At 30.9% G+C, this 16,996-nt stretch overlaps 1 protein-coding gene across 1 annotated transcript; it reads right to left on the reverse strand.

Moving 5' to 3' along the window:
- Nucleotides 1-178: 178 nt before the first annotated feature.
- On the reverse strand, nt 179-15,674 carry Jhbp1 (Juvenile hormone binding protein 1). Its single transcript, XM_077432321.1, has 5 exons — nt 15,455-15,674; nt 6,645-6,885; nt 964-1,097; nt 698-847; nt 179-615 (listed from the first exon to the last, which is right to left on the reverse strand). Exons 1-5 carry the CDS (start codon nt 15,519-15,521, stop codon nt 461-463), a joined length of 747 nt encoding a protein of 248 aa, XP_077288447.1. The 5' UTR covers nt 15,522-15,674; the 3' UTR covers nt 179-460.
- Between the last annotated feature and the right edge of the window lie 1,322 nt (nt 15,675-16,996).

A 16,996-nucleotide genomic window follows, 5' to 3' on the forward strand; every position in this document is an offset into this window, starting at 1 on the left:
GTAAGTTATTTAGTTAATTTTTGTATATATAGATGTCACTAAATAATAAAAAAAAAAAAAAACACTTTATTTTACACGAAAAGTTTGAAATGAAACTGAATAAAAATGTCAATTTTTCATATGAAAATGCTTAACTTAAGAAAAAATGTTTCAAACCACAAAAAAAAATAAGGAAAGTAAAATAAAAATCAAAATATGTATATTTTATAATTTTAGCTTTTATTTTTATGTAAAAGCATGATTTGTACGTTTTTTCTGTTTTTCAAATTTGTACAAAAAACAAAAACATGTATAATTTCTCATTCAACTTCTTAATGCATCTTTTTCTAAAACAAATATATTACCTATCTTATGAGTGAAATTCAATGTGCTTACAAATTAATAATACAATTCAGGCTACCATCTTCACAACTTAAATGAAATAATAAGAAATTAAAAAGTCAACAAGTCAACTTGGACTTTATTCCTCAATGTAAAATAGATGCACCGGGACGTTTTTCAACAGTTGATTGGCAATCCTTCTGAAAACCTTGGACAGTTGAAGGCGAAGTTGTGGCATCATCGCTTTAAGGACCTCTTGACCGTTTTCCCTCAAGAACAAGTTGATAGCCTCAACTGCAACAACAATGCATTCAATTTTAATAAAGATATTAAATCTTCCATTATAGAAAAGTTTCAGGTGAACAAAATCACATACTCAATATTCTATTGTTGTTGAAGATCCTCTTCACGGACATTTTTACATTTTTAACATGCAGATCGACTTCTAAAGAGTCCACATGCAAATATCTCCCTCCTTGCTTTTGGTTCGAGTTGACTTTTCCTCTGATGTCGGCAGTAACGCCATCTACATAGAAATATGTAAGGTCATCGATTGATCAATATGTACGTTGTTATTGCGTAAAATTTAAATATTTTGATTTTCGTCAAAGGAAATATTATATTATATGTTGATTTTCTCACCGAATATGGCGTTGAATGTTCCATTGCCGCTAGCTGGTAATATAAATAGTACTCCACTGCTTGTGTACTTGGCATTTATCTTCAATGCTGGCATTTTTATTCTCGCTTCAAAGGGACGACCATTTTCACTCAATCTGAAATTATTTTTTGTATAGTCGTTATTTTGAGAGTCGACACACTTGCAAATAATGTGATTTTAATTAATTTTTGTACAATAAAAATCGAGGTTAAAATTTTTGTGATAGTTGATACTCATTTCAATTATGATTTAATATTTTTTTTGTGAATGTTACGTATAGACTTGTTTATATTATTTTACATAGTCCTGCGAAATGGATTAAATTAATGAGTAATACTACAAACTTAATGCTTATTTTTCTATAACTTAAAAGGGACTGTATACTTTTGCCTACTACTATCAAAGTTTGATTTTAAATTATAAAAAAATATTACGTGTGAGGGATAGATCTTTTTTGGAAAATTCAGTTTGTAAAAAATAGTCGGAACTGAAACAAAGTTTTTAATTTTCAAATTATAATAGAGCTTATATGTATATATACAATGGACTCCAATAAGTATGGAACGCTGTACACTTGGCATTACAAGAAGAGAAGTAAATCGGAATACGTGGGTAAGGAATTTGATATTCCTATAGTAGAGATGGTGAAGATATTGAAATGGCAATGGACATGTCAAATAGTTAGAAGAATGGACAAGATAAGTGCTAAAATGGTACCCCAGATAATGTAAAAGGTTGAAAGGAAGATGGGTAGATGAACTTAGAAATATGTGTATGTATGTATGTATGTCTTTACATACATATGTGTGGGGTGAGATGGATGAGAGTTGCGCAAAACAGGAACGAATGAAAACGTGTTGGAGAGATCTTCATTCAGCAGTTGATGGATAATGGCTGTGAAGTCTCAAGGCGATGACATATATTTTATATTTCGTCTATTATATGGAGTCCTAGTGGTAGAGTCCATTGTTTGAGAATCAAAAGAGTATAAAGGAGGTTTCTCAGATATAGTTTTACAGTCGCTATCCTTGGCTCTATGTACCTTACTGCGTACCTGTTGGGAACACTAGGTTATAATTCCCCCGAGTTAGGACGTAGAATATATTCGAGGAAACATTTCTATAAATTGCTGGCTGGTTTGGTGTGCAATCTTCAAATTCTTGCAGCTTCAATATTCCCAGCCAACTCAGGTACATTAGATGCTGTAATTTGTTATATTTTCTTGGGGTACGTACCAATTTGATGGTTTCGTCGCCTGTTGCCAGGGGCATCAAGCTCCTCAACCAGATTTCTGTCAACTTGGTTAAAATAAATCTAAAATATGCTGATCTGGTTGAGGGATTGTTCAGTTTGAGATCGTAACGTGTTTAATTATTGTTTTTGTTTTATATTTATGCTAGTGTTGCGTAAGGCTTCACAGCATTTATTCAACGATTCAGGAGGTCAACACGCTAACCAGCGCTCACCTCAGAATAAATGTTCTACCGCTTGTACCTCCTTATAAAGGACAAGTTGCCCATCATAGCATCCCTGATCCGTTAGCGTATATTGTCTAGGCACCTAGGTTTACCCTGAGGAGTCGCACGCACTTGCCCCAGTTCTGAGAACTCTAGCACATCCTTTGTTCGGGCACTTACTGGGTAATCCGGGGGTCTCTATTGTTCACCGACGAATGCACTTAGTCAGTAGATACTCTATTCCCACGTGCCCAACGTTACACTAGTTTTGTTTTATTTTTTATGTTTTGTTTCAATTTCATCTTATTGTATACTATTTTTCTTTTTTGTTTAGTCATTAGTGACGAATTGGAACTACTCTGTAATGTCACTATGGCAAAATTGTAATAAATTAATAAATATGTATAATATATGTGTCGGTGGGCCTGGTTTCACCAATTCTCGTTTAATGAACTCTTCGTTTCTATCTTTAAATATAATTTATCATCAATTTTGAATAAGATTGATAATTTGATGTTTATTACAGTTACGTGAATATGTATGTAATGCAACCAAAACCTTTTAAATTGAAAATTCTAGGATCGAAATTTCCCTTATAATAATTTTTTATTTTATTTTTTTATTTACTAGGAAGGCCTTACAGGTAAATCCCAATGCGTCTTCCTGGCCAATTACAAATACAAATGCAGCATTTTTATTACAAGTCGTTGAATTGCGAGACACTGAAAAACTCGCAAATTAACGAGACATCTATGAATTGTACATAAATTTTATTATACATCAATCAAACTTCAAATAGTGGTGACATAGTAGGTAAGAAGGATTTTTAGCCAATTTTTTTTCCGGGAACCGTTTCAACAATGAAATCAGAGAAAATTGGCAAGCTCTGATAGGAAACGATCAACCTGGAGTCACAAATCCAGGTCTGACCAACAGCATACTCTGAAAAATTCATTTTCATTCAGGGATTGAAACCGGCACCTTCTTGACGCTAAGCAGAAGCTTAACGACCAAGCTATGCTGCTTTATTTTATTTGCATTTAATAAATATAAATATATAAAATTAATTTGCATTTAATAAATATTGAATTAAAAATTGAGGTAAATCTTAGCACAGTAGACATATTGAAAAATGTTTCTAGAATGATTACTACCAAGCCAGCGAGACGAGTATAGAAACGGAGAGTTCATTTAATGAGAATTGATGTTTCGCAGGAGACCCGTAAAGTCACCGAAGACAACGCTCTTTTTATAGATACTTTCAATTGTAAAATTGCACACTTTGCCCACAATTTTTTCCAAAAGCGTAACATAATAATACGTTGCAATTTCGAGACGCAGACGCGACAGTCACACCGCATTCGATTACAGCTATTATAATCAGTGACGATTTCGCCAAACGTAATTGCAATCAATTGCATCACTGCGACAAAACGACAGGAACCTAACTGGATACTTACAGTGTCTTCACAGTTTGAGAAACGATCATTAAACTGCACGAAACGCATCATCATTGCGTTTCTCCCGCCTTTCGCAAGGGTTTCTTCGACCTTAATTCTCTTTAAATTTTATCGTGTCTATAAAACTGAAGTGGAGTGGATGGCGTAAAATTTTAAATGGCACATGATGTGATCTGTGACCAAGGTGGTGCATGTTGGGAAATTGAACGACCAGAAGTACAGCTTCGAGATGTTGAATTAAGGTTGACAATCACGGGTTAGAATGTCTATATCAGCCTTGGTGTGTTGGTTGTTGGGTCGGTTTCTCAACCCGAAGTTAAGTTGCTCGACCCAAATCGACTTTGTCTTAATATATGTATAATTATTTTTAAGGAAAATTCTGTAGTGTGTTTGAGTAGCAGTACGTGCTCATTCGATGCTAGGATTTTATCGCTGATGTTTGTCGTTTTGAAGATAAAATAGGTGGGTTTTAATTACTCGAATTATCAAAAGATTCGATTCCTTTGCACAAATGCGTTTTAAATTGTCGAATGGTCGTTTGTATTATCTGGGAATGTAGTGTAATTGGTTTCCAATTTTATTTTCTTAAGTGCTCTTTCAATTTCTTCAATCATTTTCATAGTTTTATTTTGGAATTGTAATTTTACAAATTTGTGATATTTTTATATGAATTCTTTTGATAAAAATATGAATATTGCACACATTTATGAATGATTTGTACTCCAGTTCCTCAAATTCTCTGAACATACATATAATAAAATATCAAATGTATAATTCAATAATGTATCGATGTCAATAAATTTCTCGTTTATTTCAATATCGAATATCATAAAAAAAATATATATTCGAATAAAAACTCAAAGTTGATTTACTCATTTAAAATCACACAGTTGTTTTTCCAATACCATTTATTTAATATCAACTACATAAAGTAGTATACAAGTGTTTTGACTCAAGATTTGGATCTAAGACATGGACTATCGTGCTATTTTCAGTGAGAAAATATCATTATGGATTATATGGTGTCCTAATCCTATAAACATAATGTAGAGTAAAAATCATTAAGGTCATAATATCTAGCGTAGATTCTACAGCTAAAAACACGAAACACGATCAAACAACGAGTCTTAAATGATGCAATAATAATTATTCAAAAGTACGGCAACTTATTGTATTAATTTCTCGTTAGATTGTTTACACTTTTAATATGTTGCACATCCTACAACTTTTTATTGCGAAAAATTAACATTAACTGTAAGTAAGTATGTCACTACTGCACGCCATGCACCACGAACCGTATAATATTAATCACTCGATCAAGTTGAGTAATTTATCGTAACGATTTATCTAGTAGGTAATGAGTATATATCAAATATCTCAAATACTCTTTAAGAATTAATTCAAATAAAATGCTGAGCTATGCAAATGTCTCTACGACTGAAAAATCGCTTCATCAGTCCGCCCCATGCATCGCCATTCGGTTATCATCATCATTTTCAGCCACACATCATCCACTGCTGGGTGAAAAACTCTCCAATACGCTTCCATTCGTATCTGTTTTGCGCAACTTTCATCATTCTCAAGTCACACATTTTTTTTTCTAATTTCATCAATCTATCTTCCTTCCGGTCTTCCTTTTACCTCTTAACATTCTTTCGGGTATCATTCAAGCACTTCTTTCGTCCATCTATCGCCCGTTCTTCTAGCTACGTCACCCGTCTATTGACATTGCCATTTCAATTTCTTATTATTAATATAAGTACTCATATTAATTAAGACTTAGAATTCAAAAGTTTATGAAGACTTTTAAAGTCTATTTTGGATTTTAAGGTCTTGGTTTTTACAGGCTGAACTTAATGATAAGTTCAACTTATAATGTATCATCATTATTTTTACATATATGTATACCAGGAAGGCCTAACAGGTAAGCCCAAAATTTGATAAACAATTTATAGAGTAATATTTACAGAGCACCATAGAGAGACATTTATGAATAAATTTGCATTTTCACAATATTTTAACAATGAAGCGAATTGGAAATGCAGAAAAACTTGAAATTTACGTGAAATAGGCCAAGCCTTTTCAACGAAAATCAGATAAATTGAAAAACTCTGATAGGAAACGATCGACCTGGGGTCACAAATCCAAGGTCTGACCAGCAGCACCGGGAATTACAACCGTGACCACTTGCTTTAAAATCATTACATGCTAACCACTAATCTCTGCAGCTGGTTTGTTTTTACTTTTTTTTTATTTACAGTTCCCATCTACTGTTGGTTAAAAGCCTCTCCAACTCCAGTCATCCCTGTTTTGCGCAACTCTAATCAATCTCACCCACACATACATATTTATAATTTCATCCACCCGTTTTCTTTGCCCTCCTTTCAACCGTTTTAGTTTTTATCTGGTATTATTCTAAGACTTTTCGTCCATTCTTCTAATCACGTGACCTGTCCTTTGTCATTTTAATCTTTTCACTATATCAACTACCCTTATCATACTTTTCACCCACGAATACCGTTTCCTATATCTCCTCATTGTGCCGAGCTTACAGTGTTCCATACTTCTTTGCGTGCATTGAACTTTTTAAGTTTCACATCTTTGTCAAAAACACATTTGTTAGAAGATCATTTTCTGCAGGCAAAGTGGTATTTTGTATTTAAAAACCCTAATGCATTCCGTTCTAATTTCACACGTCTCTTTATTTCGCCTCAATTATAACTATAGATATAAAATGTAACTCACTTCAATTTGGAAATGGTGTAGTTGCTGGCTCCGAACACGTCCAGATTCCTGAGAGCTATCTTGTAGCCTGTCGGTCCTGTGCTCAGCGACAGGACCAGCTCTTCCATGGTGAAGGGCTCGATCGTGGGCATTTCGATCTCGGGAATCCCCCTGGCCAACCACGGTCTCAAATGGTGGATAGCTCCAGTGAAACAGTCCAGAAGTTTAGGGTCGGATGATCGGCATTGCTTTATGTAAGGTGCTAAACAGAAGTCAATCGATGGTTAATCGAAGTTGGACGGTTTGTAATCGCCTTTGTGCAATGTGTATACTTAGAGAAATTGTACAAATGGCGATTTCTATTGTTGGATAATGTCTATTATTGCATTGACGATGTGAAAAATTGGTCAGATTGACAAGTGAGCAGTTAAGCCTTGACATAGTCAATGGAGCTTGGTAGATAGGTATAATATTATACATGTGTATATGGATGGAGCGGGTTACGCTCGATTTGTTTTAAATTAAATGTTAACAAATGTGAAATGGATTGTAGATTTCATTTCTTTGTGTGTGTGTGTGTTTTTTAAATGTATTATTAAGTTTTTATTTGCTACTGGGTCGGCACTGAATTTATCATTGCCAAATTGTTTGACAGAGGTTATTTGATATATCTGTATGTATGTATGAATATCGTTGAAAATTGATATGCGCAGAACGATGGGTATTGTTTGGATTTTTATAGCAAGGCTATTTTGATAAGAATCATAAAAAAACATTCTGTGAAAAATTTACCTTATATGAGGTCGCTATCCTTCGTTTTTAGATTTTGTTGTTCTTGGATTTAAAGGTTTCAAGTTTGAAAAAATGATTAAAATAAGTTTAATATTTAAATATGAATGTTTGTTTGACCGCTATGAAAGTCTACAGTTTTTTATTTAAAATTCGCAATACTCCTTTAAACAAACCATTTGCGCATTAAATAAATATATTTCTGTTAAATAAAAAATGTTACATTGAGCAATGTTTTATTTCTGTACGAAATAAAAAAAAATGTTTCGATCATTTATTTTATTTTTATTTTATTTTATTTTATTAATTGAAAAATCAACAGACAGGATGTACAGAGATAGGTATAAAAAAAACAAAAAGTAAATAAATAATATATGTAACATCCGAGTCCAATAATAGATTTTTACAAAAATGAAAAAGATAAATATAAGGAATTAAAATTAAAAAGTGCGCAGCTAAAGGTAGAATTGAAAAACTTGCATGATTTCAACTACAACAGTTTAATTCATAAATTCTTAACCCGTGAGTTATTAAGATTAAATACCTTATTATACAGAGTGGATGAACTTGGATGGTTGCCAGTTGAAATCTTGCCTATCCTATATGCGAGATTTTTAATGCTTGGCGTTAATGCGCATTTAATTCATTTTAGATTGCTTTGTATTTTTCTCTTGTGAAAGTAGCATATCAAATGCTTGCATTTAATATTAAGATGCTGACAAAATTAAAACAATGGATTTGTAATTTTCAAATGATCAAGTAATTTTTATTTATTTATTACAGGTTTTTAGTCTGTTTATATGGAATGCTTACGATAAATACCCATTTGTTTTATAAAATTTGCATTTAAATTATTCCCGATTTGATTTAGGGCGCAGACACACAGAGAGGACGCGAGGCACGTGTTTTTTTTTTAGATAGTTTTGTACGTGTAAAAAAACGTTCCTGGCCAATTATAAACATCCATAAACAATTTATAAAGTAATTTTACAGAGCATGATATGTAGATAAATTTGCATTTTTGCAGGATTTTAAATATATTTGCATTTCAAATATAAATCTCCGAATATTGAGATGCTTAAAAAATTCGAAATTTGCGAAACATGCATGGAAAACTTGCATAGGAACCGAATATCAATAGAATAGTATTATTACTTCTGTTTAATACTAATGTCACTAAAAATCGGACATATTAAATAATGTATAACAGTTAATAGCGTAACGAGTTGGAAGTCATTTTAAAGCACTAATACATTGATTAAATATTCAAATACAAATTGCGTAACTGAAATTCTATTCAAACGATCTTTAGAAGCGAAATTCTAATAAAAATTATGTAAAATAAGCAAATAGTTACTTTGCGAAGGTCATCATGTGTCACATACATATGTACATAGTTACATATGAGGCATAATATGTAGATATTATGTACATAATTTTGCACCCGTATCACATACGCGTCGTTTGATTCGCAAATTCGGTTTTTGGTTTAAGGTCAACGACGAAAACCGCTTTTCAGTGCAATAATCGACCTTAATGCACACTTTGAATGCAACTCAGTACAACGACCGAACCAAGGCGAGCAAGGATGCGTGCTCGCAGACTCTCGTAACGTAACTTACGCTCGGTGTGTCATCGATGATCAATGATTTATCAATATTTTGATTGGAAGTTGTCATGAAAAGTTAAGATAGTGAAATGTTTTTTTAATTTCTTTCATATATACCTACATATATTATATATAAGTGAATCGAAAGCCTTGCCATTTGAGTTGGGTGCGAACCTTTCGGTCAATGTCGTGCGATGATTATCTTAACCTTGTCTCCGGACCAGTACTTCATGTTTATTCAGCGTTGTTTCAGCGATGAAAACAAGTATTTAATGAAAAATAACTGGTGCTAAATTTCAATGTCGCATATGTATTTTTATCGGTTCGACGTTTCTCAAAATGAAAATCATGTGAGCTATAAATCGACTCAAACTATAATTTGTTAGACGAACTTCCTGGCGCTGCTCGGAAAATGGATATTTTTCCGAATTCAGTACTTCTAAATTGAAAACTGTATATTTACATTGTATTTATATATGTAACAGGTTTTAAGGATTCTGACTAGTACATATTTACATACATATGTAGATACAAACTAAAAAAAAAAAAATATTGAAATAGAAATCAATATAATGTATTAATATCATAATCTAAATTTTTCTTTACCTAAATGTACTAGATATTTCAAAAAGCTTAAAAAATAAATGCAGTAGCATTTAAGTTAGAAAATAATTGCAGTAGCATTAAAAAATAAATGCAGTGCAAAAAATGTAGCAAAAAATATTGAAAAAGATAAAAAAGAGTAGTATTTTTGGAAGAAAGATTAACATAAAAACATCATTTAAATATTATAGATATAATATATGGTGACAATAAATTTCATATTATGGAAAAATTATATAAAAAAAACGTTTCCCGATGAATGAATAAATGAGATTGTTATTTGAATATTATGAATTTAATACACAAATAACCAATTTTAAGGTATTTAAAATAAATACAGGAAAATGTGATATATGCAAAATCAAACTAAATATTATCATATTGAGCATGAAAATAAATCATATTTCTATAATAAATTGGAAAATGTTTAATTCTAAATAAATTATTGAAATCTAGAGAAGGAGGACGTGAATCAGAAATCCCTGATGACGTGAATCAGAAATAGTTAGTATTGCAAGATTACTATGTTCGCATGGAACGATTAAATTTCTTGTGTAGACGAATCTTTGTATGTACATATACATATCTCAAGAAACAATAAGAGGTATGTAATAAAATAGCTCGGAGTTGACGACTCACAACGTTGCTTTTGGAATTTTAAGACAAAATATTAGCCAGCAACATGACGCAGTTAATAACTGACGGGTCATGCATTCAATCCACGACCCGATGTTGCTGGTCGGGTTTTGGATGTTTGTGACTCCAAGTCCATCGTTTCCTATCAAAATTTGCCGATGTATCTGATTTCATTGTTGAAACGGCAACCTATCCTCATTTGTCACCATTATTTGAATATAATTTTAAATTTATAATAATAATAATGTTATAAATTTATTGTATAAATCTGGCCATACGTGTTACCTACATTCGTAACGGATCGTAAATGAGCGTTTACGATCGTTACTATTTATAAGAATTTTTATACACACTTAAACTGTTTTCAGTCTTAAAAATACATATGTATATCATATATGTATATAATAGCGCAATTCTGTGTGTATCTGCAATAACGCTCGCCGTAGTAAAATAGTCGTTTCGATTCGACATACAATACGTCACAGTTAAAACACAATTTACGAATATAATAACGAATCAAGAAAAAACCTGCATGTATACCGTTTGCTACCAATATTTCCTCTAGAAAAATAGTTTCACAAAGCATTTAGTGGCGTCTATTGAAAATAATTAAATTAACTTATGAATTTTTCTATTGGTGTTTTATATTATTTATATGTAGCTACGTAGGTAGGTAGTTTTTACTTATAATACATACGGAAATTTTCATCTGGTCTATCACTATATTACAGGTCTGTTACCGAGTGTTTGCGCGGTCAAAACCACCCACGTCATAGTAGTTACGCCACCGAGTCACCAAAACACTAGAAGAAAGACGAGCGATAGAATGGTCCTCAATGGTCCTCATAGTTAAAGAACAGACAGGATCTTTCCTACTTTGCCATTTTGCCAGGAAGAATGTAGAGAGTCTAGAGAAGCTGGTTTTCATCAGATAGAAGGAAGGCAAGTGAGAAGACGGTCTTCCATAAAATGGTTAGATCAAATTGAATAACAGACGGGACTGTTCCTGAATGCTGCTTTCAACTTGACACAAGACTAAAAGAAATGGAGTTGGATCGTCCATTGGATTCTACCAATAGATGAAAGAATTGACTACGACGATCAGTTTGGAGCAAAAGAGAAAGAAAAAGAAGTTATTGTAAAAGAATACTCTTTTCATAACCATTTTGATGTAAATTATGAACACTTTTTGTTATGTACAATAATAACGATACATATGTATGTACATAAACTTTTAAAATCATTGAAATCTTAATTGAATAACAAATAAAATGTGACTCTTATTGATCTTTTCCATATCAATACCAATTATTTATTATAAAACAATTAGCATCATCTACAGCGTATCTACCTACAGTACTCAAGATAGCTATAAAATTATTTAATAATTTTATATAGCACATCCTATTGATGTGCAATTAAGAGATTTTGCCTCACGTGTCTGCGCAAATTTTTTTATGTGACATATCTGCTTTCACCGTTCAGAATATCTCCTTCCGTTGAATGCCAATTCAACTTCCGCAGCTTCCGGTCAAGTTCCACTACTACGTATTCCGACAGCCCTAAGGCTGTGCATTACATATACATATATAGATTTGTATAATACCGCATATCACTTTCTAGGAGCGAGCACGTGTAATATAGATAAACGTAAATTTGTGTGTATTTTATTGTTATTGCGGTGCGTTACGCGACTTTCACCGTGTAATGATCATTGAATTTTCATAGCACTTGACCGTGAAAAGAACGCGAGATCAATGACTCTCAAAATCGTGTTTTTGACCGTTTGTATAATACTGAGATAATGATAATCGAGAGTTGCGGCTGCATGGTTATATTATATGTACACATATGAAAGCTTTTTATTGCGTGGTTTTGTTTAACTTGTCGACGTTGTATGTAGAGAAGGTTTCTTGTTATCAATTTTTCAACCAAGTCTGTTTCGATGACTATAATTTATTATATTTAAATTTGAGTTGACCTCTACAAAAATGTTTTTGAATAATCAGCTATGACAGAAGTCATGTATATGTATTTACTATATCAATACATCAATCTAATATATAATTTCGAAAGAGACTTTGTGTATATGTATGTATATATGTATATATATATATATATATATATATATATATATATATATATATATATATATATATATATATATATATATATATATATATATATATATATATATATATATATATGTATGTATTGTTGGTTCGTAAATCCGTGACGTCATGGAACAAATGATTAGATTTTTTTCGATTCCAAGGATTCAGTCCCCGGGGGCGCAGGCGCCGCCCTAGGGGGCGAAGCCTCCGGGGGGCGCTGGGGCCGAAGGCACTGGGAGGGCTGCCGGATTCTGGTATACATATAATTTCGAAACAGACTATGTCTGTATATATGTTTGTTTGTTCGTGACAGTCAATTTAATAAAAAAAAAATAATTGAGTATTCAAATAAATTTAATAAAATGTTTACTATTAGATTAGTCATGTTTAAGCGTTTTATATTCCAAATACCGAGCGAAGCCGGGTAATACAGCTAGTATTCAATACTTCAAGTTTATTTTTGTATAGAACTTTATTGATCTGACTTTTGATATACATAGGTAATATCGTTTTAATATTGTAAGTAGTTATAGAATATGTAAATGCATATTATCTATGTATAACTATATATGTATTCACGATAACGTACATACATATGTTGAGAAAATTATTTTATCCATCAAGTTTTGAATCATGATATTTAAATACATTATATTTCGGATTTTATAGTGGGTCACCTAAAAGCTACATCATTCATAATTGCTTATTATTATTTTAGGCTTTCAATTCAAAACGAGGATTTTATGATCTACACTTTTAGATTAGACAAAGTGTATTATTATTTATAAATCAATTAATTTCTTCGTCGATTCAAAAAAAAATTTGTTTTGAAAAAAATATGATTTTTCTTTTGTTTAAATTTATATATTTTTTATATATTTATATTAATCATCTTTTCTTACAAATATAATTATATGCATGTACAATATAGCTATATAATATTATAGTAATTATTTAGACGTAGTTTTGCCTAAAAGAACTAGCATAGTTTGCTTTTACATGTATGTTGTATTCATTAAGTAACGAATATCAAATATGCTTAATATTAACCATTCCTATATGATTTTGTAGAAACTTTAATGCAAGCTTACGCCACTGTAAATCATGTAACAAATTTACATAAAAGTATAGTTTAATGATGCTTCAAAAAAACGATTCATCCTATGTAATTAATTGTGCATTGAAATCTATGTGCATATATTTTTTCTTATTAATATTCAATACATACAATAATAATTGAAAATTTATATAACTATGCGTTCAATAACCAATTCGTAATGTCGAAATGTGCGCGCATTGCTTAGTAGAAAAATTATTCTATTGAACGGCAATAAACGGAAATCAATTATTGTATACGAAGATACGATGTTTATGTTGATTCATTGAAAAACCACTGAAAAAATTGTACACAGGTAAAACCTGTGTATTTTATCGCTTATTTACACCTTTTTTATTTATCCTCCAACCCGAGTAAAACGCTAATGTATGCAGTGGGTGTGTTTTGTATTGTAAATAAATACGCGAGTGCCCCTGACATGAAGGGCGTTTTAATTTGTAATTCACAACGACGAGATCGTTGAAGTGTGACTAATTCGAGTTATCGGGGTTTTTATAACCGTCAAATCGTTTCTGAAAATTTTACGTGCTTGAATTCAATGATAAAACTGACTGACGTTGTGCAACGTCGATCGAATGTTTATTTTTCTGGGAAGATGATTTTCAAATGATAATATTTTAAAATAATCATTTTATATATGTACTTATATATATATATGAACTATTCCCCGTGTTATATTCACGTTCTTATTAGAAAGTTTAAAATAGTAAATGTGTATGAAATGTGTATGAAAAATTTATTTCTATTATATTGTTATGAATTGGATTGTAAATATGTATTATACATACATACATTTCGTTTTATGGAATCGACTTTTCAATGCATGAAGTTGCTAATGATGTTTTAACCGTGTATTTTAGTGAAGCTTTTAAAAAACTATCTTAATAGCTTTTTAAGTGAACGCTTAAAGTAAAAAAATGTGTTTTCTTACAATGGTTATGTCTTTGGAGTATAAAAATTGTCAATTTAAAGTTCAAATATGATGAATTTTTATGTTCAAATATGAACTAATTTAGTTCGATGTACATGAACTTAATTAGTTTATTGTGATCGCTAAACTAGTATCATGTCAAATATTTTATTTATATATGTACATATTATTGTATTAACAGTTTCATATGTAATAGTATAAAAATAAGCGTATATTTAAATATTATAAATGATATTTTTTGCATTTTTGAATGAGTCGGTAGATATTTTAAGCCCAACTATACTAAAAATTTCAATTAAAATCTATATGGGATTATCGAACGGAAAATATTAATTTGAATTATTTTTTTTCATGAATTAAATAATTTGGGAAACACTGCCTTAAATAATTTATTTTATATACCTATATAACTATACAAAGTTCACAACCTACGATAAAATTTATTATAAGGAAAATTCTGTACACAATTTAGAGACATCGACGAGTCAGCCTTTTTCAAACCCAACGATAAAAGTTTGCCGAGGAAATATAAAGTTTCAAAGAATGTTAATGATTTTCACATTGAAAAATAATGTTATGCTCACTAATTAGAAAAGGTGAATAAACTTGACGCAATTTATTTCACACCTTGAATATAATCTAACATAATACACGGAAAATTTAAGGTAATATTTAAATACTTTGAAAGAATCGGTTATATATTAACATTTTTATGTATAATTTACCACTGAATCAATTTATTTACATTTATGTATATAAATGTCTTTATTTTTAGCTCATTTCGATTAAACGGTTGGTGTACTTTTGTTTCTGAAATTGAATCGAGCGCATCGACATTGATCAATTAAATCATAAGAAAAAAATTTAAAAATGATTCATTTGCATTAAAAAGAAATTAAATTCAGGTACAACGAAGAATGATTAAATAATGCATTATCGAGTAGTGTCGGTTTTGAGCGACTTCGAAAGTGAAAATTGAAACTGAAAGTGAAGAAACGTACGCAAGGAAAAAAAATAGAAGAATCGACTTACGGACTTCTTGCGCAACCGTGAACGAAACCATCAGTCCAGTTACGAAGATTAATGCGTTGGCGAACATTTTTCGTTTTATTTTATCTTTTGGCACAAAAGAAGTTGAAGAAATGCAATGTGTACGGAGTGTTGCGAGAGTTGACCTAACTCGACGGTTGTCAAAACGCGTTTGTTCCTCGAAGCAAATATAAATGCATCGTAGTCGTTGGTAGTAATAACCATCTGTGGCCAGGTCGTGGTAGAGGGGGAGGTAGTGTCTTGTATACAAACTCTTAAAATAAAAAAAACAATTTTCCTGCAATGTCAACATGTTTTATTTTTCGCGACAGACCACCATTGTATGGGTTTGTTTTATAGAGCTGAGAGTTCACAGGTATCTTGTGACATATGTACGTGTGTGTCCCATATTATTATTTTTTTATATAGTAATTAGATTGCTATTGTATCTTGTATATGTTTTATTTAGAATATACATATGTATGAATACATTATGAGTGGGTAGAAATTTTGTGAAAATTAGTTAATCGAATTAACCTTTGTATTGTACCTCATTTAATTTTTTGCTATCTAAATATGCGTCTTTTTCGTCATCGTCTTCTTCGAGTATTAAATTGAAATGTATATTTTATGACCGGAAAAGAATAGTGCTATTGATGTAATTTATAAATAATGCAAAATTTGAATTCCGCTACAAAGAATATCGCTAAATATATATGCATAACGAAATTCTATAGTATTATATTTTTGTTTATTACAATTTTGCCGTTGCGACATGACAAATGTACTCCAGGACTTCAGTATGGTCAAGTATTTGAATAAAATACATTAATAAAAAAAAAAGTTTTTTAAAAACATACCTCTTCTATACATAATTTGTATATAAAATTATTATTTTGAATAAAAATGTCAATAATTTTATTTTACTACCGCCACATTTATGTATAAAATTAATGACTACGAGACGTCACCGAGATTAAAAATTTTCGGACTTGGTTCACTTCTTAAACGATATTTTTTCTCTATCGTAATGGTGGAGGATCCATTTACTTGTATTGATGACCAAAATGAGCAATATGGCAAAGTATGAAAACGATTGGATAAGAGGCAAACTTTTTCCTGAATTGTAATCGTAAGTGAAACGTAAAGGAGGTATGTAAAAAGATACAAAATAGTAAATAAAATTAAAATAATATACGAAAACAACATACAATTCCTTTATATTTTTATAAAATGAATTCATATTGTACCTATGTACATATATGTATATGACTGCGGATATATTTCATATAATTTACAATGGCTTAAACACACAATACTGTAATAACTTTAACCACATAAGTAATACTAAATTCAAACCAAAGAAAATCTGTAGTTTCCCAATTATATAAGTATATTTACATACATACATACATATGTACATATAATACTTCCTGATATCATTACATATGTTTATAATATATATTATTTTAAGCAAATGCCACCCTTTTACTCGAAGATCAAAACACAGTAAAAAATAGATATACAGATAAAGTCAAAACTAAA

Source organism: Arctopsyche grandis, chromosome 6, assembly GCF_051622035.1.
Source record: "Arctopsyche grandis isolate Sample6627 chromosome 6, ASM5162203v2, whole genome shotgun sequence".
Lineage (NCBI taxonomy): Eukaryota > Metazoa > Arthropoda > Insecta > Trichoptera > Hydropsychidae > Arctopsyche > Arctopsyche grandis.

Excerpts from the sequence above, each read along its gene's own strand:
- Jhbp1 (XM_077432321.1), bottom strand. The coding sequence starts at position 15,521 with ATGTTCGCCAACGCATTAATCTTCGTAACTGGACTGATGGTTTCGTTC. Across the intron at positions 1,098-6,644 it reads TACACCATTTCCAAATTGAA|ATTGAGTGAAAATGGTCGTC; the intron begins GTGAGTTACATT and ends AAATAATTTCAG. Across the intron at positions 848-963 it reads AACATTCAACGCCATATTCG|ATGGCGTTACTGCCGACATC; the intron begins GTGAGAAAATCA and ends ATTTCTATGTAG.